Source organism: Pseudochaenichthys georgianus, unplaced genomic scaffold (assembly GCF_902827115.2).
Source record: "Pseudochaenichthys georgianus unplaced genomic scaffold, fPseGeo1.2 scaffold_699_arrow_ctg1, whole genome shotgun sequence".
NCBI lineage: Eukaryota > Metazoa > Chordata > Actinopteri > Perciformes > Channichthyidae > Pseudochaenichthys > Pseudochaenichthys georgianus.
This window is the reverse complement of record NW_027263253.1, coordinates 20107-46938: the sequence shown is the minus strand read 5'-3', so window position 1 is coordinate 46938 and position 26832 is coordinate 20107. Positions and strand designations below refer to the sequence as shown.

Genomic DNA, 26832 nt, shown 5'->3' with positions numbered 1-26832 from the left:
AAGATCTATACAGAAAGGAACAGACGGGAGGAGATCACCATCACTAGACTCACTAGACTCAGACTGGATCATACAGGATTAAACGGCACAATGTTTTTAAAGGGAAAAAGTGAAGTTGAAGAATGCAGGGGGTGTGGAGTGAAAGAAAATGTGGAACACATCATATTACACTGCAGCATGTAGAAAACAGAGAGGGGACACTAAGAGATAGGGGTCAGAGAGGCAGGAAGGGAGTGGAGCCTGATGGGGGATACTGGGAACAGAAGGTGAGGGGGTAAGAGCTACCAGGAAGGCCATTGTTAAGTATTTGAATTGAAACAGGATTGATTGTAGAATTTAAAACAACGTAAACAACACAATGGTATAATTCCACAAGTGGGTGATAGGATGATATGGCGATACACACTCTTGTACAGTAGGTGGCGGTATGCACCGTAAAGCTGTTTGCAATCCGCTAAAAACTCAAGAGGAGGAAGAAGAAGATGAGAAGAAGAAGATGATGAAAGAAGAAGAAGAATAGAAGAAGAACCTGGTAGAACCTGGATCCATGTGGCGTCTCGTCGCTCCTGGTTCTCTCAGGAAGTCTGGATAAACCTCCGAATGGACGGTGTGCTCTTTTTTCTGGAGCGTTTACCTCAGGACTATAGGAGCTAGCGTAGCATGCTAGCTGGAAACACGTTAGCAACACTAGTCAGATTGAGGAGAGAAACGGTGTGTTAACGGAGTCTGCAGGAAAAGGTGGATCTAGGAAACATGAGTAAAGTCCAAATTTGCTGCTGTCGTTGAAGAAGCAGCGACTCACTGCGGCTTCTGCTGAAGAGATATGGCTCTGTTTGAACAACCGATAGCAGAGCTGGAGGAGGAGCTGTTTCTTTCCAAAGAGGAGAACAAGAGACTCCAGAAGCTACTGGACGCTGTTTTACAGCCTCAGCTTCGGATCCACAGAGCAGGTCTGTTCCCTTTACCCTTAATTAACACTTTACACTCTTCAGTAGCACTTTATTATCACATTAATAAAACTTTAGACCCTTTATCAGCACTTGCTGCAGGGTAGCAGATCCTGAAGTAAAAGTACAAACACCACACTGTGAAAATACTCATACTTCATATCTTCATTTATTTAAGTAACAAGTATCTAAGTATTATTAGACACATGTACTTTATTATAATAATTAATTTATTACGGAAGAGCAAACCCTACCAAAATAATATATTTATAAAAATACATACATTGAATAATAGCCATTTAATGTACTGATTTAAATATTACCCATACATGTAGGCACTAGTAGTAATAATAATAATAAATTCTTTTTTTTTATAGCGCTTTTCTCGAACCCAAAGACGCTTTACATTTGGGGACGGGGTTAGACAACACAAGGACAGGAAAAAAAAGCAAACCGGCTGAGGTGTATCTGAGGGACCTGGGTGGTTGGTAGAGGATGAGGAGGTCAGTGAGGGGGATGGTGGAGGGCTTTGATAAGTGAAGACCAGGAGTTTGTAATGGGTGCGGTGTGAAACGGGGAGCCAGTGGAGTTCTTTGAGGACCGTGGTTGATGTGATGCATGATTTGGTGTGAGTGAGAGTCTGACGGCTGCGTTCTGGACACGCTGAGTCTACTGAGGGAGGGTGGAGCTGATGCCGTAGAGAAGTGAGTTGCAATAGTCAAGGCGGGGAGGAGATGAAGGCGTGAATGAGTCGCTCAGCTGCAGGGCGGGGTGAGAGAGGGACGGAGTTTGGCAATATTGCGGAGGTGGAAAAATTTAGGTTTTTTACAACATGATGGATGTGGGGGCTCGAGGGAGAGGGTGACGTCAAATATAACGCCAAGGTTGCGTGCCTGGGTGGAGGGGGAGGGAAACAGGGTGCCATCGATGGTGAGTGTCAGGTTGGGGTTTTTGCTGAGGGTTTGATTTGGAGCCGATGAGGAGGAGTTCAGTTTTATTGCTGGTGAGTTTGAGGAAGTTGTGTTTGCATCCAGGATTTTATTGCAGTCAGACAGGATTCGATGTGGGTGAGGGGGGGGGGGGTTGTGGGGGGATTGGATGGGGGATTTGGTGCTGAGGTAAATCTGGGTGTCGTCAGCGTAACAGTGAAACTCCAGGTTGAAGTAGCGGAGAATCTGACCAAGGGGGAGGATGTAGATGATGAAGAGGAGGGGGCCGAGTACTGAACCTTGGGGAAACACCTTGGGTGACTGAAGCTGTGTCAGAGGAGTGGTTGTTGAGGGAGATGAAGTGGGATCTGTCGGAGAGGTAGGACTGGAGCCACCTGAGTGCAGTACCTTCGATACCGTTGTCCTGGAGTCGGGTAAGCAGGATGGTGTGGCTCATGGTATCGAAGGCTGCACTCAGGTCGAGGAGGATGAGGATGTTGAGGAAACCGGTGTCAGCAGAGGTGAGGAGGTCATTGAGGACTTTGATGAGTGCCGTTTCTGTGCTGTGGTGGGGGACGAAAACCAGACTGAAGAGGTCAAAGGCTGGTTGGTTGGAGATGGCGGTGGAGTGTTTGGAGATGATGCGTTCATATTGTTTTGAGAGAAGGGGAAGTTGGAGATGGGCGGTAATTACTGAGGGAGGAGGGATCCAGACCGGGTTTTTGAGGATGGGAGTTACAGCAGCAGTTTTTGAAGGCAGAGGGAACGGTTCCTTCGGACAGGGAGGAGTTGAAAGTTGACAGAGGACGGGGAGGGCCGGACTTCGTAGAGGGGTGGGTAGAGGGTCAAGCGAGCAGGGTTGTGGGTTTGGAGAAGCTGATCAGTTTGAGTATTTCAGGGGGTGTGTGGTGGTACACCATAGTGAACTGGGAGGCGGTCGTGGGGAGGAGGGCTCGGGAGGTCCAGGGAGATGGGGGGAGAAATTGTGGCGGTGGATGTTGGGGGAGATGTTTTGTGTGTCAGATGCAGTGGATAGGGAGTGATTAATGGCAGTGATTTTGTCAGAGAAAACTGGAGGGAATGAACTGCATTAAAGTGGAAGTGGATGAAGAGCGGGGTGTCAGACGGGGTTTGAGGAGCTTGTTGACTGTGGGAAGAGGGTCCTGGGGTTACGGGGAAAACATCTGTGAAAATTTTATTTTGAAAAATAAATAAATACATGTTCAAATAAGTATAGGAACCAAGTCGAATTTGTCAAATGTATTGAACTGGTGATCACAGTTTGAACAGTTGACAGCTATAGGCCTACAGCTTTCATGCTTAAAACCATAACTTTGTTTTTAAATGAAAGGGGGATCAAACACGAACAACATAACGGGTTAGGGTAACGTAACACCTCTTACAACAGAGATCAACAACCTATAACAGGGCCTATGCACAGAATGCAGCTATTCAATACTCATTTTTGTCTAAGAATATGAGCATGTCTACATGCTCAGGGGAGAGGCGGGTGCGGAGGCGATTCACAATCAAGCCAGCTCTAAAGAAGCCCCTTTCAGCTGGAATTTGGGCATAAGATGAGGTTGCGTGATCTGCGTGTAGAAAGAGGCATCAGCCTTATCATTAACTAGAACTAGCTAGATCTGATGGATTTGGACATAAACGTGAATGAAGTATAACCGGACCCGAGAGAGAGAGATCAGCACCAGCAGCTCTGCCCGCTGTGAGGGACCGGTGAGCAGTAGCGTGGCGTGGGAAAAAAATTAGGGGAAGCCAATAATACGTCCTTTCTTTTGGGTCGGGGGTGTGGTGGTCAATGTAATAACGTAACCAGATGAGTGATTACAGCACCCGTATCATTTTACACACATTTGTATCATACAGATGCAGGACTTACACACGCCTGTTATCTAACCGACATGTCCGCACGCACTCTCCAGCCGAAACTCTAATAAGCATTCATTCACAAACTAAATCAGGAGACCTTTAACGTTTTACGTCCGACTCGCTCCTTTTTCCTCGCTGTACACAGCTCCAGTTTTGGGCATCGGCCAGTCATCAGATTTTATTTGTTGTTGCTGCTTGTAGCGGAAGTTTAGTACAATTATTTTTGATTAAATACTCCCAAATTCCACCCTCCATAATTGCACTTGCTTCAGTTGCTTTGCTACTTTCTAACGGCGTGAGAGTGATGCAGTTGACGCTACTATCTATCTTCTATCGATTAGATTTATGATTCGAAAATATAAAAAGTAGAGTAGACCCTGTGGATATTATCCGACTGAACAAAACTTGCATTATCTAACAGGTTCGTTTCCACTGACCTTATTTCGAGCTATTTCACTAAATCCTATGGAGAAATCCGTTGCTTTTTTGTCGAGGGAAACCGAGAGCAGCTTACTTCCGGATTTTAGGACGCGTCACTGCCACACTAAATTGATTGCGATTTGATTGGATTGTGAGGCAAGGGAAGCCCGCGCCTCTGGCTTCCCTTGGCATGGCCCTGCCCAATCACAGGTTGGCAGGGGCTGATTGGTCATATCCCTCCATTTTTTTTTCACAAGGGTAAGGCCAGATTCGGCTGGCCAACTCTCGCAACAGTGAGTGCATCTACTGTTTCACCATAACATCTAGAGGGCGCCGTTTGTTTCACACTTTGTAAAATACTCAATGAGAATGGGGGAGAGCCGGGCCGGCAGCAACACACAGCAAAGGAGAACTTAACAAAACAAAAGTGTTTTTTATTTATTTATTTAAATTATAACTACAATCCGAAAAAACAGGGGAAGCTGGCTTCCCTTGGCCTCCGGGGAGAAGAAACGCCTACTGCCGGTGAGCGGAGCAAAACACACCCTTTAGACCTAACACATTTAGCTATGGCACTGTCGTACTTGTATAACATGAAATTATTCCATTTGATAATATGTAATCAACTTAAGCACCCCCTCCCAAAAAAATTCAACTTTCACAAACTCAAAAATTGCGCGAGAAATAATTCATAAAGAATCAATGAATAAATATGTTCAATAATAAATTAAACACATCAAATGTTACTTGATAAAGAATAGGGGAACTAGTACAAAGGTCATTAAGTAATTAAAACATTAATATAAATTAATCTCATCAATCAATTAGTGCCAACATGTATTTATAATATATTCTGTGTATATATATATATGTATATATATATATATACATATATATATATATATATACACAGAATATATATTTTGAGAGAGATATACACTAGATTAGGAATGCACGATATTGTTTTTTTTAACCGATTACCGATAACTTCCTGCTTCTCAAGACCGATACCGATAACCGATAATAAAAAAGATTTACGCCACTAATTATTTAACGCGATTAACGCATGTTGTATTTTTTTTTTCTCGGCCGCCCGTAGGTTTCAAAGCGCATCGAGTTTAAAATACCGTCTACAAGCTGATCTGACAGCCCCGCTCCTGCCGCCCGCTTGTGGCAGACCACACTTCCCGCTCACCCGGCAGGCACCGACTGGCCATCGGGAGGACCGGGAGGGTGTTGTGTATGTGTGGCCCGAGCGAAGCGAGAGAGAGACCTTACGTGCATTGTGTTTGTAGCATCTGGTGCTAGCTAGCTGCGCTAACGGATATAAGGAGCTGTTTAAATGAAAACAGAGGAGCGCCCCTCATCCCAATCCCACACCGCAGTATCTTTTTCTTTTTTTTTTACCCAAAAAAATATATTGTATATTATCGGGCTATTAATACTGGTATCGGCTTTATAGGGGATGACATCATAATTCCTAATATATAATTATCGTGCATCCTAGTATAATGCAGTCAAAAGTTTGGACACATCTTCTCATCAAAGTTTTTAATTTATTTAAATTGGTTCTACTTTGTAGATTTATACTGAAGACATCAAAACTATAAAAGAACCACATATGAAATTGTCTAGTAAACAAAAAGTGTTAAAAAATCCGATATGATTTATATTCTGTAGTCGTAGTGTATCCGTGAACAATCCCAAATACAATCATTGTTTACATTGCAGCTAGTGCAACGCCAGAAGAAAAAACCCTTTTTCATTAGGGCTGCAAAATGTCTCCCATTTTAATGGTGATTAGATTTTTAAATGCTAACACTTAACAGTTTGTTCTGACTGTGTGTTGCCTGTTTCCTGCAGACATCCAGCAGCTGCTGGTGGTTAAAGAAGAGCCTCTCCCTGACCAGCAGGAGTGGAGCACCAGTCTGGACCAGGAGGACCCAGAGCCCCCCCCACACATAAGCAGGAACAGGAGGAACTCAGGATCAGTCAGAAGGAGAGCAGCTTCAGGAGCTGGAGGAGGCTGAGATCACCAAGTCCACTTTCACTCCTGACCCTGTGAAGAGTGAAGATGATAAAGAGAAACCTCAGTCCTCTCAGCCTCATCAAAGACAAACTGAACACATGGAAACAGAAGCTGATGGAGATGACTGTCGTGGACCAGAACCAGCCAGGAACTCAGATCCAGAGAGCAGTTTACAACCAAAGACTGAGGACCACACTGGAGACTCTTCTGAACCTGACACTGAAGACAGTGCTGATTGGAAAGAGCCATAGAACCTACATCAGGCTCAAACTCACTGAAAAATAGACATGAATCTGTCAGTGATCCAAGACGTAGTGCTGAAAATAACCCATTCAGCTGCTCAGTCTGTAAAAAATCTTTTTCACATAGTCGAGTTTAAAGAAACACAGGAGAATCCACACAGGAGAGAAACCACACAGCTGCTCAGTCTGTAAGAAAGTTTTTCATGGAGTGATAGTTTAAAGAAACACATGAGAATCCACACAGGAGAGAAACCTTACAGCTGCTCAGTCTGTAAGAAAGCTTTTTCACGGAATGAACGTTTAAAGTCACACATGAGAATCCACACAGGAGAGAATCCAAACAGCTGCTCAGTCTGTAAGAAAGCTTTTTCACGGAGTGATAATTTAAAGTCACACATGAGAGTCCACACAGGAGAGGAAAAATACAGCTGCAATGTTTGTGACAAAATTTAAATGGCGTAATCGTTTAAAAAGTCACAAGTGTGTTGGTCGTCAGCTGCTTCTGTAACTGTAAGGGAATACATTTGTCTATTTTGTATCCTGATGACCTAATGCCGTTACATGTAATACGTTACTCCCTAAGCCTGTTTTCACCCACCTGCAACCGATTTGCGAATAATCACAAATGTTGATTTCTTTGACCCCTTGACTCGACTATTTCGTGTTTAATAATCGTTACATCTCCTCAGGACCAAGTTCCCATGTCCTGCCTTTCACCTGCTGATCACCCACTGCTCATTTAAGGTGGACTCACCTTTACAAGGGACCAGCTAGTATTAGTGTCTTAATGCAAATGTTTTGTCATCATCCAGTTCAACTCTCATCCACACATTGATAATTCAAAACAGCGATGTGTAAGATATGGCTAGTAATTGACTTTTTCAACAGAATGTGAAGAGGTTACAGTCTTGAGGCCATGTCCAATATGTTTATGTTTTGTTTGATTAAATCTACTGAAATGAGCCTTCAATGACTAAATTATTCTTAATTACTGTCATTACATCATGGGTTTGCATTGCAATATTAGAACGCATAAAACCCAACTTTATTTCTTCCAAGTTGCGGGTGTTCATTGTTTAGAAGTCCGTTATGTTTCATCCAAGCTTCCACTTCGTGCTCCAATAATGCTCCAGTAAGAAAAGTGTAATTCACTGGACAGAGACAACAGATAGTGGATGGATCCAGAAAAGAACCAGAAGATAGTCCGTGCAGGGGTGTCAAACTCAATTTCATCGCGGGCCACATTCGCATAAAGGTTGCACTCAAAGGGCCGGTTGTAACTATATAAATATATAATATATATATATATATATACATGATTGCCTCTGAATTTGATTATTATTGGATAGGATAATAACTTAGTAATTAACTACTTCTGAAAGCAGAAGTCCAGGGAAAATAATTGCAAGTCCCTTCGGTGGGCATGTCACAAAACGAGATGCATTGCGGGTAGTTTATGGGCAACCTGCTCATGTAAAGTGGCATGTAACCGTATAATAAACGTATTATATTCGTTGCAAGCTCTTGCGGGGCCACATAAAATGAACTCGCGGGCCGGGATTGGTCCCCGGGCCTTGAGTTTGAGACCCCTGAGATCACAGCACCGACGGGTGAAAAATAGTGTTTAGGTAACACGGGGAGTTCAGGTAACACTTAAAGACTTTGTTATGGAACGCAAAGCAGAGTAGGGGGCTAGTACACCCTCCTGAGGGTCCGATTGTGGATGTCATGCGAGCATAACATGGTGAAAAACAATCAGTCTAAATTAACAATCGGGACGGAAATGTTCGGATTTCCAAAGGGAGGTTCTGTGAATAAATTAAAAATCAAGAACCGAAATAATTGAACTATTCATATCTGAGACTGCACTGTAACTTCTATCTTTTAATGTTTATTTTATTAGCTTTTCTTTTTAATGACTGATTTTAAATGCCATTTTCTTAATGTCTTTCATTTTATGTTTTTGATAGGATGATATGGCGATACACACTCTTGTACAGTAGGTGGCGGTATGCACCTTAAAGCTGTTTGAAATCCGCCAAAAACCAAGAGAAGAAGAAGAAGAAGAAAAGAAGAAGACCTGGAGAACCTGGATCCATGTGGCGTCTCGTCGCTCCGGTTCTCTCAGGAAGTCTGGATAAACCTCCGAATGGACGGTGTGCTCTTTTTTCTGGAGCGTTTACCTCAGACTATAGGAGCTAGCGTAGCATGCTAGCTGGAAACACGTTAGCAACACTAGTCAGATTGAGAGAGAAACGGTGTGTTTAACGGAGGCTGCAGGAAAAGGTGATCTAGGAAACATGAGTAAAGTCCAAATGCTGCTGTCGTTGAAGAAGCAGCGACTCACTGCGGCTTCTGCTGAAGAGATATGTGCTCTGTTTGAACAAACGATAGCAGAGCTGGAGGAGGAGCTGTTTCTTTCCAAAGAGGAGAACAAGAGACTCCAGAAGCTACTGGACGCTGTTTTACAGCCTCAGCTTCGGATCCACAGAGCAGGTCTGTTCCCTTTACCCTTAATTAACACTTTACACTCTTCAGTAGCACTTTATTATCACATTAATAACACTTTAGACCCTTTATCAGCACTTGCTGCAGGTAGTAGATCCTGAAGTAAAAGTACAAACACCACACTGTGAAAATACTCCATTACAAGTTAAAGTACTGCATTCATATCTTATTTAAGTAAAAGTATCTAAGTATTATTAGACACATGTACTTTATTATAATAATTAATGTATTACGGAAGAGCAAACCTACCAAAATAAATATATTTATAAAAATACATACATTGAATAATATGCCATTTAATGTACTGATTTAAATATTACCCATACATGTAGGCACTAGTAGTAATAATAATAATAAATTCTTTTTTTTTATAGCGCTTTTCTCGAACCCAAAGACGCTTTACATTTGGGGAAGGGTAGACAAACAAGGACAGGAAAAAAAGCAAACCGGCTGAGGTGGATCTGAGGGACCTGGGTGGTTGGTAGATGATGAGGAGGTCAGTGAGGGATGGTGGAGGGCTTTGTAAGTGAAGACCAGGAGTTTGTAATGGGTGCGGTGTGAAACGGGGAGCCAGTGGAGTTCTTTGAGGACCGGGTTGATGTGATGCCATGATTTGGTGTGAGTGAGGAGTCTGACGGCTGCGTTCTGGACACGCTGGAGTCTACTGAGGGAGGTGGAGCTGATGCCGTAGAGAAGTGAGTTGCAATAGTCAAGGCGGGAGGAGATGAAGGCGTGAATGAGTCGCTCAGCTGCAGGGCGGGTGAGAGAGGGACGGAGTTTGGCAATATTGCGGAGGTGGAAAAATTAGGTTTTTACAACATGATGGATGTGGGGCTCGAGGGAGAGGGTGGCGTCAAATATAACGCCAAGGTTGCGTGCCTGGGTGGAGGGGGAAACAGGGGTGCCATCGATGGTGAGTGTCAGGTTGGGGTTTTTGCTGAGGGTTGATTTGGAGCCGATGAGGAGGAGTTCAGTTTTATTGCTGTTGAGTTTGAGGAAGTTGTGTTGCATCAGGATTTTATTGCAGTCAGACAGGATTCGATGTGTGGTGCGGGGGGGGGGGGGTTGGGGGGGATTTGGTGCTGAGGTAAATCTGGGTGTCGTCAGCGTAACAGTGAAACTCCAGGTTGAAGTAGCGGAGAATCTGACCAAGGGGGAGGATGTAGATGATGAAGAGGAGGGGGCCGAGTACTGAACCTTGGGGAACACCTTGGGTGACTGAAGCTGTGTCAGAGGAGTGGTTGTTGAGGGAGATGAAGTGGGATCTGTCGGAGAGGTAGGACTGGAGCCACCTGAGTGCAGTACCTTCGATACCGTTGTCCTGGAGTCGGGTAAGCAGGATGGTGTGGCTCATCGGTATCGAAGGCTGCCACTCAGGTCGAGGAGGATGAGGATGTTGAGGAAACCGGTGTCAGCAGAGGTGAGGAGGTTCATTGAGGACTTTGATGAGTGCCGTTTCTGTGCTGTGGTGGGGACGAAAACCAGACTGAAGGGTTCAAAAGCTGGTTGGTTTGGAGATGGCGGTGGAGTTGTTTGGAGATGATGCGTTCTATTGTTTTTGAGAGAAAGGGGAGTTGGAGATGGGCGGTAATTACTGAGGGAGGAGGGATCCAGACCGGGTTTCTTGAGGATGGGAGTGACAGCAGCAGTTTTGAAGGCAGAGGGAACGGTTCCTTCGGACAGGGAGGAGTTGAAAAGGTTGACAGAGGACGGGGAGGGGACTTCAGTAGAGGGGTGGGTAGAGGGTCAAGCGAAGCAGGTTGTGGGTTTGGAGAGCTGATCAGTTTGAGTATTTCAGGGGGGTTAACCATAGTGAACTGGAGAGAGGCCGGTCCGTGGGAGGAGGGCTACGGAGGTCAGGGAGATGGGGGGGAAGAAATGTGTGGCGGTGGATGCTTGGGGGAAGATGTTTTGTGTTTCAGATGCAGTGTATAGGGAGTGATTAATGGCAAGTGATTTTGTCAGAGGAAAACTGGAGGAATGAACTGCATAAAGTGGGAAGTGGATGAAGAGAGGGTGTCAGCACGGGGTTTGAGGAGCTTGTTGACTGTGGAGAAGAGGTCCTGGGGTTACGGGAAAACTCTGTGAAAAATTTTATTTTGAAAAAATAAATAAATACATGTTCAAATAAGTATAGGAACCAAGTCGAATTTGTCAAATGTATTGAACTGGTGATCACAGTTTGAACAGTTGACAGCTATAGGCCTACAGCTTTTCATGCTTAAAACATAACTTTGTTTTTTAAATGAAAGGGGGATCAAACACGAACAACATAACGGGTTAGGGTAACGTAACCCTATTACAACAGAGATCAACAACCTATAACAGGGCCTATGCACAGAATGCAGCTATTCAATACTCATTTTTGTCTAAGAATATGAGCATGTCTACATGCTCAGGGGAGAGGCGGGTGCGGAGGCGATTCACAATCAAGCCAGCTCTAAAGAAGCCCCTTTCAGCTGGAATTTGGGCATAAGATGAGGTTGCGTGATCTGCGTGTAGAAAGAGGCATCAGCCTTATCATTAACTAGAACTAGCTAGATCTGATGGATTTGGACATAAACGCGAATGAAGTATAACCGGACCCGAGAGAGAGAGATCAGCACCAGCAGCTCTGCCCGCTGTAAGGGACCGGTGAGCAGTAGCGTGGCGTGGGAAAAAAATTAGGGGAAGCCAATAATACGTCCTTTCTTTTGGGTCGGGGGTGTGGTGGTCAATGTAATAACGTAACCAGATGAGTGATTACAGCACCCAGTATCATTTTACACACATTTGTATCATACAGATGCAGGACTTACACACGCCTGTTATCTAACCGACATGTCCGCACGCACTCTCCAGCCGAAACTCTAATAAGCATTCATTCACAAACTAAATCAGAAGACCTTTAACGTTTTACGTCCGACTTGCTCCTTTTTTCCTCGCTGTACACAGCTCCAGTTTGGGCATCGGCCAGTCATCAGATTTTATTTGTTGTTGCTGCTGGAGTGGAAGTTTAGTACAATTATTTTTGATTAAATACTCCAAATCTCCACCCTCCATAATTGCACTTGCTTCAGTTGCTTGCTACTTTCTAACGGCGGTGAGAGTGATGCAGTGACGCTATCTATCTTCTATCGATTAGATTTATGATTCGAAAATTATAAAAGTAGAGTAGACATGTGGATATTATCCGACTGAACAAAACTTGCATTTATCTAACAGGTTCGTTTCCACTGACCTTATTTCGAGCTATTTTCCTAAATCCTATGGAGAAATCCCGTTGCTTTTTTGTCGAGGGAAACCGAGAGCAGCTTACTTCCGGATTTTAGGACGCGTCACTGCCACACTAAATTGATGCGATTTGATTGGATTGTGAGGCAAGGGAAGCCAGCCGCCTCTGGCTTCCCTTGGCATGGCCCTGCCCAATCACAGGTTGGCAGGGGCTGATTGGTCAATCCCTCCATTTTTTTTTCACCAAGGGAAGCCAGATTCGGCTGGCCAACTCTCGCAACAGTGAGTGCAATCTACTGTTTCACCATAACATCTAGAGGGGCGCCGTTTGTTTCACACTTTGTAAAATACTCAATGAGAATGGGGGAGAGCCGGGCCGGCAGCAACACACAGCAAAGGAGAATTAACAAAACAAAAGTGTTTTTATTTATTTATTTAAATTATAACTACAATCCGAAAAAACAGGGGAAGCCTGGCTTCCCTTGGCCTCCGGGAGAAAACGCCACTGCCGGTGAGCGGAGCAAAACACACCTTTAGACCTAACACATTTAGCTATGGCACTGTCGTACTTGTATAACATGAAATTATTCCATTTGATAATATGTAATCAACTTAAGCACCCCTCCCAAAAAAAATTCAACATTCACAACTCAAATTGCGCGAGAATAATTCATAAAGAAATCAATGAATAAATATGTTCAATAATAAATTAAACACATCTAAAATGTTACTTGATAAAGAATAGGGGAACTAGTACAAAGGTCATTAAGTAATTAAAACATTAATATAAATTAATCTCATCAATCAATTAGTGCCAACATGTATTTATAATATATTCTGTGTATATATATATATGTATATATATATATATATATATATATATATATATATACACAGAATATATATTTTGAGAGAGATATACACTAGATTAGGAATGCACGATATTGTTTTTTTTAAACCGATACCGATAACTTCCTGCTTCTCAAGACCGATACCGATAACCGATAATAAAAAAAGATTTACGCCACTAATTATTTTAACGCGATTAACGCATGTGTATTTTTTTTTCTCGGCCGCCCCGTAGTTTCAAAGCGCATCGAGTTTAAAATACCGTCTACAAGCTGATGCTGACAGCCCCGCTCCTGCCGCCCGCTTGTGGCAGACCACACTTCCACGCTCACCGGCAGGCACCGACTGGCCATCGGGAGGACCGGGAGGGTGTGTGTATGTGTGGCCCGAGCGAGCGAGAGAGAGACCTTACGTGCATTGTTGTTGTTAGCATCTGGTGCTAGCTAGCTGCGCTAACGGATATAAGGAGCTGTTTAAATGAAAACAGAGGAGCGCCCCTCATCCCAATCCACCCACACCGCAGTATCTTTTTCTTTTTTTTACCCAAAAAATATATTGTATATTATCGGGGCTATTAATACTGGTATCGGCTTTATCGGGATGACATCATAATTCCTAATATATAATTATCGTGCATCCCTAGTATTAGATGCAGTCAAAAGTTTGGACACATCTTCTCATTCAAAGTTTTTTATTTATTTAAATTGGTTCTACTTTGTAGATTTATACTGAAGACATCAAAACTATAAAAGAACACATATGGAATTGTCTAGTAAACAAAAAAGTGTTAAAAAATCCAGAATATGATTTATATTCTGTAGTCGTAGTGTATCCGTGAACAATCCCAAATACAATTCATTGTTTACATTGCAGCTAGTGCAACGCCAGAAGAAAAAACCCTTTTTCATTAGGGCTGCAAAATGTCTCCCATTTTAATGGTGATTAGATTTTTAAATGCTAACACTTAACAGTTTGTTCTGACTGTGTGTTGCCTGTTTCCTGCAGACATCCAGCAGCTGCTGGTGGTTAAAGAAGAGCCTCTCCCTGACCAGCAGGAGTGGAGCACCAGTCTGGACCAGGAGGACCCAGAGCCCCCCCCACACAATAAGCAGGAACAGGAGGAACTCAGGATCAGTCAGGAGGGAGAGCAGCTTCAGGAGCTGGAGGAGGCTGAGATCACCAAGTCCACTTTCACTCCTGACCCTGTGAAGAGTGAAGATGATAAAGAGAAACCTCAGTCCTCTCAGCCTCATCAAAGACAAACTGAACACATGGAAAACAGAAGCTGATGGAGATGACTGTCGTGGACCAGAACCAGCCAGGAACTCAGATCCAGAGAGCAGTTTACAACCAAAGACTGAGGACCACACTGGAGACTCTTCTGAACCTGACACTGAAGACAGTGCTGATTGGAAAGAGGCCATAGAACCTACATCAGGCTCAAACTCACTGAAAAATAGACATGAATCTGTCAGTGATCCAAGACGTAGTGCTGAAAATAACCCATTCAGCTGCTCAGTCTGTAAAAAATCTTTTTCACATAGTCGAGTTTTAAAGAAACACAGGAGAATCCACACAGGAGAGAAACCACACAGCTGCTCAGTCTGTAAGAAAGTTTTTTCATGGAGTGATAGTTTAAAGAAACACATGAGAATCCACACAGGAGAGAAACCTTACAGCTGCTCAGTCTGTAAGAAAGCTTTTTCACGGAATGAACGTTTAAAGTCACACATGAGAATCCACACAGGAGAGAATCCAAACAGCTGCTCAGTCTGTAAGAAAGCTTTTTCACGGAGTGATAATTTAAAGTCACACATGAGAGTCCACACAGGAGAGGAAAAATACAGCTGCAATGTTTGTGACAAAAGATTTAAATGGCGTAATCGTTTAAAAAGTCACAAGTGTGTTGGTCGTCAGCTGCTTCTGTAACTGTAAGGGAATACATTTGTCTATTTTGTATCCTGATGACCTAATGCCGTTACATGTAATACGTTACTCCCTAAGCCTGTTTTCACCCACCTGCAACCGATTTGCGAATAATCACAAATGTTGATTTCTTTGACCCCTTGACTCGACTATTTCGTGTTTAATAATCGTTACATCTCCTCAGGACCAAGTTCCCATGTCCTGCCTTTCACCTGCTGATCACCCACTGCTCATTTAAGGTGGACTCACCTTTACAAGGGACCAGCTAGTATTAGTGTCTTAATGCAAATGTTTTGTCATCATCCAGTTCAACTCTCATCCACACATTGATAATTCAAAACAGCGATGTGTAAGATATGGCTAGTAATTGACTTTTTCAACAGAATGTGAAGAGGTTACAGTCTTGAGGCCATGTCCAATATGTTTATGTTTTGTTTGATTAAATCTACTGAAATGAGCCTTCAATGACTAAATTATTCTTAATTACTGTCATTACATCATGGGTTTGCATTGCAATATTAGAACGCATAAAACCCAACTTTATTTCTTCCAAGTTGCGGGTGTTCATTGTTTAGAAGTCCGTTATGTTTCATCCAAGCTTCCACTTCGTGCTCCAATAATGCTCCAGTAAGAAAAGTGTAATTCACTGGACAGAGACAACAGATAGTGGATGGATCCAGAAAAGAACCAGAAGATAGTCCGTGCAGGGGTGTCAAACTCAATTTCATCGCGGGCCACATTCGCATAAAGGTTGCACTCAAAGGGCCGGTTGTAACTATATAAATATATATAATATATATATATATTACATGATTGCCTCTGAATTTGATTATTATTGGATAGGATAATAACTTAGTAATTAACTACTTCTGAAAGCAGAAGTCCAGGGAAAATAATTGCAAGTCCCTTCGGTGGGCATGTCACAAAACGAGATGCATTGCGGGTAGTTTATGGGCAACCTGCTCATGTAAAGTGGCATGTAACCGTATAATAAACGTATTATATTCGTTGCAAGCTCTTGCGGGGCCACATAAAATGAACTCGCGGGCCGGGATTGGTCCCCGGGCCTTGAGTTTGAGACCCCTGAGATCACAGCACCGACGGGTGAAAAATAGTGTTTAGGTAACACGGGGAGTTCAGGTAACACTTAAAGACTTTGTTATGGAACGCAAAGCAGAGTAGGGGGCTAGTACACCCTCCTGAGGGTCCGATTGTGGATGTCATGCGAGCATAACATGGTGAAAAACAATCAGTCTAAATTAACAATCGGGACGGAAATGTTCGGATTTCCAAAGGGAGGTTCTGTGAATAAATTAAAAATCAAGAACCGAAATAATTGAACTATTCATATCTGAGACTGCACTGTAACTTCTATCTTTTAATGTTTATTTTATTAGCTTTTCTTTTTAATGACTGATTTTAAATGCCATTTTCTTAATGTCTTTCATTTTATGTTTTTCTTTTAATGTTTCTTTTATTATCTTTTACTGTTTTTAAATGCCTTTGTATGAATGTCTTTCATTTTTGTAAAGCACCTTGAATTGCCTGGTGCTGAAAGGTGCTATATAAATAAACTTGCCTTGCCTTGCTATAGAGCCTTCAGGTTCTGAAAATGATCAGGGATAGAGCTAGAAAAAAAAATCCAAAACCCAGAATAGAGCTAGAAGATAGCCAGTACAAAGCCAAGAAAGACCCAGTAGGAAGACAGGAAGGAGCCAAAAGAGATGTATTTTTTAATATTCAAGCTCTTCTCTTAAGATATTAGAACTTCCTATCTCAATATGTATCCTTTTATTCCAATTAAAACTTACATTTTTGCTGCCAATTATTGAGATTGTTTCACAGCTTTATCTTAAATATTTAGACTTTTTTCTTTACATATACATTACATAGGATGAACAGCACGATCTACTCGGCTGGATTCTGCTCCAAATGCATGCACACATCTCGCTGTATCCATACTCCTGCAGTTGTATTGTTCTGGATTCATAGTGATTCATTAGATGTTCTGCACTCTTATTGTTATGTATTTAATATAAAGTGAAATACCCATAAAGTCAGAAAAGAAAAGAGAGGAAAAAGGTTCTGAACCAGTGAGAGTTCTTCATTTGCACATAAACATGGTCAAATATTTAAAGTTGTGAACAGATGGTGTCGCCCTAATCCGTGTTTTTACGGTCCATTTGTTTTTCTTTATTACTCAAGTAAGCGGAAGAGCGTCTGAGAAGCGTTTTTGTTTTTTTACCTTACTAAATGGTCTAATGGTCATGGGAGCGAGGGGCAGGGCGAAACTCGCGGAAGTGATTTCAAAACAAAAGCACTCGTTTGCTTGGAACGGTGATAATATTATAAACAAGGGGAAACAAGGGGAATTTAGCGATCACAACGAAAACGACCACGACATATATTGAGCCCAGAAATGAACGTTATTAAGGGCTGTAAATATAATAGGCCTATGTCTAAAATTGACAACATTGTTTGGAGATTTAAACTATAGAGTGGCGAAGTCCCTCCCCTTCCGGGGGACCTCAATGGGACCTTATTTTGGAAAAAGTATGTATTGAAGTCAATGGAGAGAGAAAGATTATCTTTTGATCCCGTTTTACACATATGATGTTTGTCAATTGAAAACATAATTTTGCAAGTCAAAAAAATGAAATGTGCCGCAAAACCGTGAAGTAACACATTTGTTTGTGTGAAGCGCTCAATGAACTAAAACTCTGGGTTGCGTTCCGATAATCCAAAAATCAGCTCCTAAATTCTAACCCTATCTCCTATTCCTTGACCTCTGAGTGAAAGGTCACAGGGTTAAGGGATAGTGGATAGGAGAATTCAAAAGGACTTAGGAGAAGAGACTGCGGTACTTTAGCAGGTCTCCCTTGAAAAAGAGATCTATGATCTCAATGGGACCAATCTGGTTAAATAAAGGTTTGAAATGAAATGAAAAATTAGACAATCCGAATGCACTTTCACTATCCGACGTGTTTATGATGCGATGTTTCGAATGGACTATTCGACTTCAGCCCAGGGTTGCGTTCCAATAGTCCATTTAGCTTAGGAACCTTCCTAACCAAGGCTGAAGTGGAATAGTACATTTAGCTTAGGAACCTTCCTAAAGGAGTGAAATGACCCGGAAGTCCCTCAGGGGCAGCCATGATAAGTGCCGTTCGAATTCTCTAGAATGATGAGAATGATAGGAAAGGAGGTTTCAAACTTCCTTTATCACCTCCTTTAGCTTAGGAACCACTGGACCTCCCTAACCGACAGGAGAAGCGAAAATGCTTCCCCACAATGCCTTGCAGCCGCAGCATTTGCCGTCACTCAACAGTCGGCCGTTCACGGAAACAACCGATTATGACGGAGAAATTATATCATGAATGTTACGGTGCTTATTAAGCATTTTAAAACATAGGTGGTAAGTTGCCAAAGTGCTTTGTTTTGAACGTTCATCAGTATTATAATCAAAGAGAGAAATATGAACGTTAGTTTTCACTGAAATGATCAAATAAAGTCAACATTTCACAGTCTTCACTGAGCTGTGTGGAGTTTGTTCAACTTCTAAAAGATGTTTGAATGGTGATATACACAGTGATAGATGTTAAGGACCAACGTTTATAATAAATACATTTGTATTGATTTTAAGATCTTTAGTTCATCAATCATATGTATTGGGATCATTTGTATTAATGTGGACCGGAGGGAGAGGGGGACGAGCAGAAGTTTCACTTTCCTTTTTTATTTCAATTCCAACTTTGGTCCTGAAGAATATGTTTCTCTGTTGTCCCCGTTCATAAAGCAAAGCAGCAGCATCAGAGCACGATGCAGAGTCTCTAGATGAGGTCACAGTAGTCCCTCGTTCTTATTAAACATCCATGTTGTAGTCCGCTGTATAGAAAACTGTGGTTTCCATGGTTTCCCCACAGCAGCAGACGCACACAATGACGTCCGCTGGCGCATCATAAACACGTGGGATAGTGAAAGTGCATTCGGATTCTCTAAAGTACCGCAGTCTCTTCTCCTAAGTCCTTTTGAATTCTCCTATCCACTATCCCTTAACCCCGTGACCTTTCACTCAGAGGTCAAGGAATAGACGATAGGGTTAGAACTTAGGAGCTGATCTTTGGACTATTCGACTGCAGCCCCGGTTTGTCAAACAGAGCACATGGTGTAGTCCAAAACGATAGCTGGGGATTCTGGGTAGTGTAGTGTCTTCTGCCGTCCTTTACTCCGAAAAAATATTTGTTTCTCCGAATCGAAGGGGAAAAATACAAAAGCATTGCACACAATTTAAACCAATCAATGTTGTGTAATTAACAAGGATAATCTGGTGTTTTTTAGTCGATGAGTAGTGCAGATATCACTGTAAAATCAATCGACAGTAAGGGGAATACTTACTTCCGGGTGTACAATTCTCCGTTATCCAATGGGAATGGACGCTCACATTGCCTTTAAGGGCAGCCGACACAAACGAATGCCGTGTGTTATGGAAATCTAGGGCCCAACACAGCTGGAGAGTACAAGTCAAATGATCATAACAAATAAATGGTGAATCGAGAAAAGCTGTCTTTTGGTTATTTATTTGAAGCTTCAAATACACGATATAATGATTGAATAATGTCACAAGTCGCACAGAGTATAAGATAGTCTGCGCGAGAGTGCGCAGGACAATGAAAAAGCAGAGATTATATAAGGAAAGAGTGGGAATATTATAACTCCCCTGTTCACACGGGGAGATTGTTATGAGACACCCAGTGGCCTTGAGTAGATAGCATAACGGTTCTCAGAGCAGGGAAGTTCGTGATGTGTCTGACTGTGTATGAGTCTCCCAGTCTGCTGAAACAGCTGTGGCCTTGCAGAGACTGGGAAACTCATAAGAGAATATAATAGAATAATAATGGTAAAAGCACAACAAGAGGAAATAAGAAGCATTTGGTTTAAACATATGAAAGATATAATAAGGATAATAATGAAAATGATAATAATAAAATTTTCCACTACATTCCCCCCTTTTGATCATACTTGATCAATAGAAAAAACAAATGATAGGATAGACTGATATGTAAGGGATAATGTGCTGCGACGCGGTCATTATGGGGAAAAGAACACCGACAGGCTGATCAGGAGCCCGACGCGAGGCGGAGGGATCTAGATCAGCATGAAGGTGTTATTATCCCGCTTATTACATGGCCACATTCTCAACAAAGTAACGTTATGACTCCCAATATTAATTGAAATGCTTTTATGGATTTAGAAAATGATTTTATTGATTTAAAAAATAGTTGTATGTATTGATTTAAATTGACATGCATCCGCGAAGAAAAATAGTCCGTTGTTACTGTTTGAACTAACGTAGCAACGGCAGGAACTGCTTCGATAGCGTTTTTGAGGAGCTTTTTGATTACAGATTTGAAAACATCGCTCCTTGCTTTAAAAGTAGCACAATTCATGATGTCAAACCTTGGAAAGTATCTAGATATCCCTGCCCTAATGACAAAGTAACTGGCAAGTGAATATGTGTCGCCGTTTGATGTCTATGTCTGGACCGCTGCGTAAAAAGGAGGGTTTCTGCCCCGTTACTTCTCCGCAGTTTTTCTTGTCCCAGTTCCAAAAGCAAACTGCATGCAGTTTGCTTTTCGGCCCAACTGTATACAGTTCAATCGACCGGACTTCTTTCTGAAGATGTGAGCGTCCTTAACAACGGTCAATAAGTCCTTGACAGCGGTCTGTCTGTTCGGTATTAACAACGTGTCACGTGTTCTGAATTGACCAATCAGAATCGAGTATTCAACTAAGCCATGTAATAAAACACATCAATGAATACACTCCATCGCTGGTTTAAGTAAACACATCACAAATATATCATAGAAAACTGGCTGTTTTTGTGGAGGACAGACTCCAATATAATGTAAGCATAAAAGAGGAGATACACACATGATTATATTGATGAATCGGAATCAGACTCTTCTGATTCTAGCTGATCTATCTCACTGTGGCGCAAAGGATTGTCTTGTAATGGAATAGTAGTATACTGAACGAAAGCTAACAGGTTGTTAAGATGCAGCACGGTGTCAGTGATGTTCTTGGTGGCGTCGGGAATGTAAGTGCAACAGGAGTCACCGATCACATGACACAGGCCACCCTTTGAGGCGAACAAAAGGTCAAGAGCGAATTGGTGCTGCATGAGCATGTTCCTAGAGGCTATTATGAATGGGGTCAATGCCTGGAAGCCTTGCGTCCTCTCCTAAGTGAGGTTCTCTAGCCGGACGTGTAAGGTATCTATTTTATGGGCATTGTTTACTGTACCCCACCATGGGAACAGGCCACCCATGAACTTAGCTACAGCGGACGTCATATCTCTTTTTACCTTGTGGTGGTCGGGGTGTTGGAACTCTGGGTAATGATGTGTCGTGTGCATTAAGGACGTGAGTACAGTGACTGCTGGATTCAAATCCACTAGAGTGCATGTCCCTATCCAAAGGGGAGCCAGAACTTGATAGAGCTTGTTGCCGCACAACCAAACGTAATCTTCTGGCGCGCTAAACCCAGCATCACTGGGCCAGGCCAGTTGGAGGGAAATATGTTTAACATCAGGGAATGCTACGTTAGAAAGGATTCTCTCAGGGGCACCGGATATGTGACAATACGAGATTTTGTAAGCACCGTCACCGCATGTGTTCCGTAGGATGCGAGTACAACCAGTAGTAGTGCCTAGGAAAAAATAAGGTGGTGTAAGAGACGTTTTGTGGTACACTCTCTGGATGCATAGGTTGTGTTTCATCCCTCTCAAATGACTGGGGTGCACATGGCTGACGGGTTGGTACTTTGCGTATGTGGTGTCAAGCGTGGATGCACGCAAAGAGGAGTTAGACCGATTACTGCATGGTGGGGGAAGCTGCCTAGCATAACGCCACTCGGTTACGCTGTCTTCACCCTTGATGGGCCTCGTCAGAGCCATAAACGCGCAGAGGTGTTCAACCTGGGTCAGAGAGCGCGGACGAACTGGCACGGACATTGATGAGTCCTGGGGGAAAAGGGTGCATGCATAACATGACCCATGTTGTCCTGCGGCCTGCAAGAATGATCTCAGAGTGTGCCACCAGACGTTACCGGTGATCCCACTACTGGTCTGACCCACATCAATGTTGCTATGGTCGTTATCGCCTATGTATAGATTAAATGTAGATGTACCTATGGATGTCAACAGTGGCGTCAAAGGTTGCTTACGTTTTTCCGGGTCTGAGTTGTGGGCGCGATGTCTATGTAAAATGTGCCACACGGGTCGGCGCCGGATACATACATACAGACAACAAAATAAAATAAATGTGGTTCGCCCTGCTTTCCCCATGTACCTCTTAGATACCTCGATTTTGGCTGACATGCTGTGTGCTGAAAAGGATACATAAAATATAGGACTAGTCCTAACACAACTATCATGGCAAGTATGCAGAGGAACCATTCTATGAGTGTCCAGGCTCTCCAGTAGCATTCACATTGCTCACGGTTGCGTTGTCGTCTCTCCAGGCGAGCCCTCATCACGAGGGGGAAATGTTCCATGGAGTGTGTGAGTGTATTCTCTCCGTCGATTTCGTGACACGGACCGTCAGACTTCGCACACTGATAACACAAACGAGGAACCAGAGAGCATATGGAACCGCTCAGCTGGCACTCGCTCGTGACACCTTGTGTGTAGTGTGTTTTGGTGTATGTAGTGCAAGTGTGGTGCTGGTGGTGACTAGGACACGTCACTTGCTGTCATCTCTGTTGGTGACTTGGACACGTCACTTGCTGTCATCTCTGTTGGTGACTTGGACACGTCACTTGTTGTCATCTCTGTTGGTGACTCGGACACGTCACTTGCTGTCATCTCTGTTGGTGACTTGGACACGTCACTTGCTGTCATCTCTGTTGGTGACTTGGACACGTCACTTGCTGTCATCTCTGTTGGTGACTTGGACACGTCACTTGTTGTCATCTCTGTTGGTGACTCGGACACGTCACTTGTTGTCATCTCTGTTGGTGACTTGGACACGTCACTTGTTGTCATCTCTGTTGGTGACTCGGACACGTCACTTGTTGTCATCTGTTTCTATCGTTTCTCCTTTCCTGTGACTACGACCTTGCAGTGGCTGCCGTGGACCCATGTAGCTCTCTCGGCGACCTTGACCGCTGTCTGGGTGACGAGAAGCACCTGGTAGGGACCTTGCCAACGATTGGATTTCCAGCTCTTTCTCCGGAAATCCTTGACCAGCACGAAGTCGCCGGGTTGGAGATGGTGAAGTGGACCAGTGGCAGTCGCTAAAGTGGATGATAGGTTAACACAATATGACAACATAGCATCCTCACACAAAGTTGTGGAGGGAGGAGGACATCCTGGAGCCTTGAGTCCCATCTGGATTAGCATAGGATTTCAAATGGGCTGAGTTGACTCCGTGTTCTTTCCGCATCCTCATGTACATCAGCACAATGGGCAGAGCTTGTGTCCATGACAGACCTGTGTCTGCACAGCATTTTGCTAGTTTGTAATTTTGCATAATGCAGATTAGCATTCTTCACAGTGCTTCACAGTGCTGTTACTGTGAACCCCCTTGTGAACCACTCCTGATTTATAGACTCTAACATCCCCCCTTTTGACACATGATCCCACCCATGTGTCAATTTAGCGAAATGAGGGAAAAAATGTCTGGGAAGACATGGATTAGAATTTGGGCCAACCCAAAAAACAGCCCCAGCAGCCTTCCATTGAGCCTTCTCAACTGGCGTAGCTAGCTGCTTCATGGAAGTCAGTGATGACATTTTGTCAGTGAAGGAGGAGACAGGGATTTTAACAAATGAGTGTGCGTGAGGTGCGAGAGGAATCAGAGCAGCTGCCTTTGCGGCTGAGTCAGCAGACGCATTTCCTAGGGAAACTGGGTCTGTACTGCTTGCGTGTGCGGCACATTTACAGACTGCAACTTCAGATGGGAGCAGAATGGCGTCTAGTAAGCCTGCAACCAGTACATGGTTAAGTACTGGTTTGCCATCAGATTTCAGAAATTGTCTACACTTCCAAATAGCCCCAAAATCGTGTACTACCCGAAAGCATATCGTGAGTCAGTGTAAATAGTCACGGTTTTGCCTTCTGCAAACGTGCAGGCTTCAGTTAGTGCGATGAGCTCTGCTGCCTGTGCTGAGAGGTGACATGGAAGCGGTCCAGAACGGAGAACAGCAGAATCTGAAACAACAGAAAAAAACAGAAACAAAAAAAACACACAAAAAAAAAAAAAAAACAAGCTGTCGAGCTTGGAGTTGACGCTGACTGCATGGCTGGGGCTTGTAGTTGAGGTGGTTGAGGTGTTCCAACCAGATTGCCAGGGTTGTACGCCGGAGGAGGGAAGGGATACCCAGTCGAGGAGAGGTCATTCAGGCCTGCAATGGAAGGACACAGAGATGTCTGGGGTTTACATGTTTTTTGGAAATAATGTATTTATTTTCTTCACATTCATTTTCAACCTTAATATTTTATTTAATCCCCAAGGCCAACTGCCTTTTTTTTACTCCCCAGTATTATAAACACTTTCTATGAGTGTCCTTTTAGGTTTTTGATTTTTAATTTACTCAAAGAACCTCCCTTAGGAAATCCGAACATTTCCATCCATATATTTAATTTAGACAGACTTTCTTCACCATATTTTGCTCGCATGACATCAACTATCGGACCCTCAGGAGGCTGTACATACCCCCCCCCCTGCTTTGCCCCCATAGCAAAGTCTTTTAAAGTGTCACCAAAACACTCCGTGTCACCAAAACACTATTTTTCATCCGTCGATGCTAGATATGCCAAATATCTCTGTTTTCGAGCAGTCCCTCTCCTGATGTCATGGAGTTTTAATTACGTTTAACTTTAAACAATTTAGACTTTGCACATCTCACCGAGTATTGAAAGCCCTTTGAGTTCGTTGGATCTCGTGAAGTCAATCGGTTCCACCCCTCGCGCTGGTCCCCTCGTCCCGTACGTTTTATGTCGGGGTAGAGGAGGATCCAAGATCCCGGAGCTAGCAGCCACCAGCGTCCAGAGGTTTCCCCGATCAAACATACAGAGATCCTGCCGACAACGCCATTTGTTATGGAAATCTAGGGCCCAACACAGCTGGAGAGTACAAGTCAAATGATCATAACAAATAAATGGTGAATCGAGAAAAGCTGTCTTTTGGTTATTTATTTGAAGCTTCAAATACACGATATAATGATTGAATAATGTCACAAGTCGCACAGAGTATAAGATAGTCTGCGCGAGAGTGCGCAGGACAATGAAAAAGCAGAGATTATATAAGGAAAGAGTGGGAATATTATAACTCCCCTGTTCACACGGGGAGATTGTTATGAGACACCCAGTGGCCTTGAGTAGATAGCATAACGGTTCTCAGAGCAGGGAAGTTCGTGATGTGTCTGACTGTGTATGAGTCTCCCAGTCTGCTGAAACAGCTGTGGCCTTGCAGAGACTGGGAAACTCATAAGAGAATATAATAGAATAATAATGGTAAAAGCACAACAAGAGGAAATAAGAAGCATTTGGTTTAAACATATGAAAGATATAATAAGGATAATAATGAAAATGATAATAATAAAATGTTCCACTACACGTGCTTCCATGAGCGTCAAATCCCGCCGCAGATGGGAATACATTGCAATCAGTTGAAAGCTATTTGCGTCCCTTTATGAAGCTGAAGGAGCCTAGGAGCGTCACACAACTGCACCCCATGGACACTGACCAAACGTCGCTCCTGGACGATTATGGAGTGAGAGTGTGTTGCATGTGGGTATTAGAGGGAATGAGGTAGTGGATCAACTGGCAAAATGTGGTTTGAAAGCAAACCAGATTGATATAATGGTACCCATCAGTAGAGCAGAAGTCAAATCTGTTACACAAGTTCTTATCAAGCAACAATGGCAAACATTATGGGACAGTAACACTAAAGGAAGACATTTATAACAGATACAAAGGGAAGTGGGAACGGGAAGTACTTGGGGGAGTAGTAGAAGAGAACAGAGCATTAACAGAAGGATACAATTGGGTCACTCAACTATGCATCTGATTGGAAAACATCCAAATGGTAATTGTGATGGTTGCCAACAACCAGAGACAATATACATCATGTATTTTTTAGCTGCCCGGAATATAACAGACAGACTCATTCTGAAAACTGCACTGGAACAACATAACATCAAGGACATGGATTTCAAGTCAATATACGAAAGTAAATCAAGAAATGAAGTAAACAAGCTGATCTTCAAGTTCCTCAAAAACACTGGTCTGAGGACAAGGATTTAATATGAACATTTAATAAATCAACAGTAGGTGGCGATATATGCTCCAAGTGGAAGCGATTCGCCATTAAAGAAAAGGAGGAGGAGTTTGCGCGATACAGACATTTGAAAAAAAGCAGACGTTCCAGTTGAAGAGAAGAAAGCATGGACCCTGTCTAATATGATTACTCGTGGATTTTGAATCATGTAAGTATATTTTTGTACTTTATTAACTCTCTACATCCCCGTTAGCTTGTGAGCTTAATGTGGATATCAAACAAACGTTAGCTAACGTCAGTGTTTCAGCTTAGCAATTTAGCTAGTTAGCGTGCTAGCTAATTTAGCCTGCTTTCATGGACGAGGCATGTAACACTAGTAGTTGCTTCAAATTAGTTAACATCTGGCGAAATTCACCGTTTTGAATAAAACATGTGGCAGTGGGGCACAAGTAGTTTAGAAGAGTTTTTTTGTTGGTGGTGTTCGCGCTACATTTTCAAATCCTACTCTGTAGTTAGCAGTGTGTCGCCAAACTGAGTTTTCCTGTGGAAGTCAAGTCAGTTCACTCGCATGCACCCGACTGTGTGTGATGCACGTGTGCT

The 26832-nt window shown here is 43.0% G+C and overlaps 1 protein-coding gene across 1 annotated transcript in view; it reads left to right on the top strand.

Annotated features, from left to right (window-relative positions):
* Positions 1 to 8538: 8538 nt before the first annotated feature.
* LOC139433602 (zinc finger protein 879-like) overlaps positions 8539 to 26832 on the top strand; it is a 28723-nt gene continuing 10429 nt past the window's right edge. The window contains exons 1-2 of the mRNA XM_071202669.1: positions 8539 to 8950; positions 14030 to 14892. Of these exons, the coding sequence (XP_071058770.1) occupies positions 14243 to 14892 (650 nt within the window). The 5' untranslated portion in view covers positions 8539 to 8950; positions 14030 to 14242. The remainder of the gene's footprint in view (positions 8951 to 14029; positions 14893 to 26832) is intronic.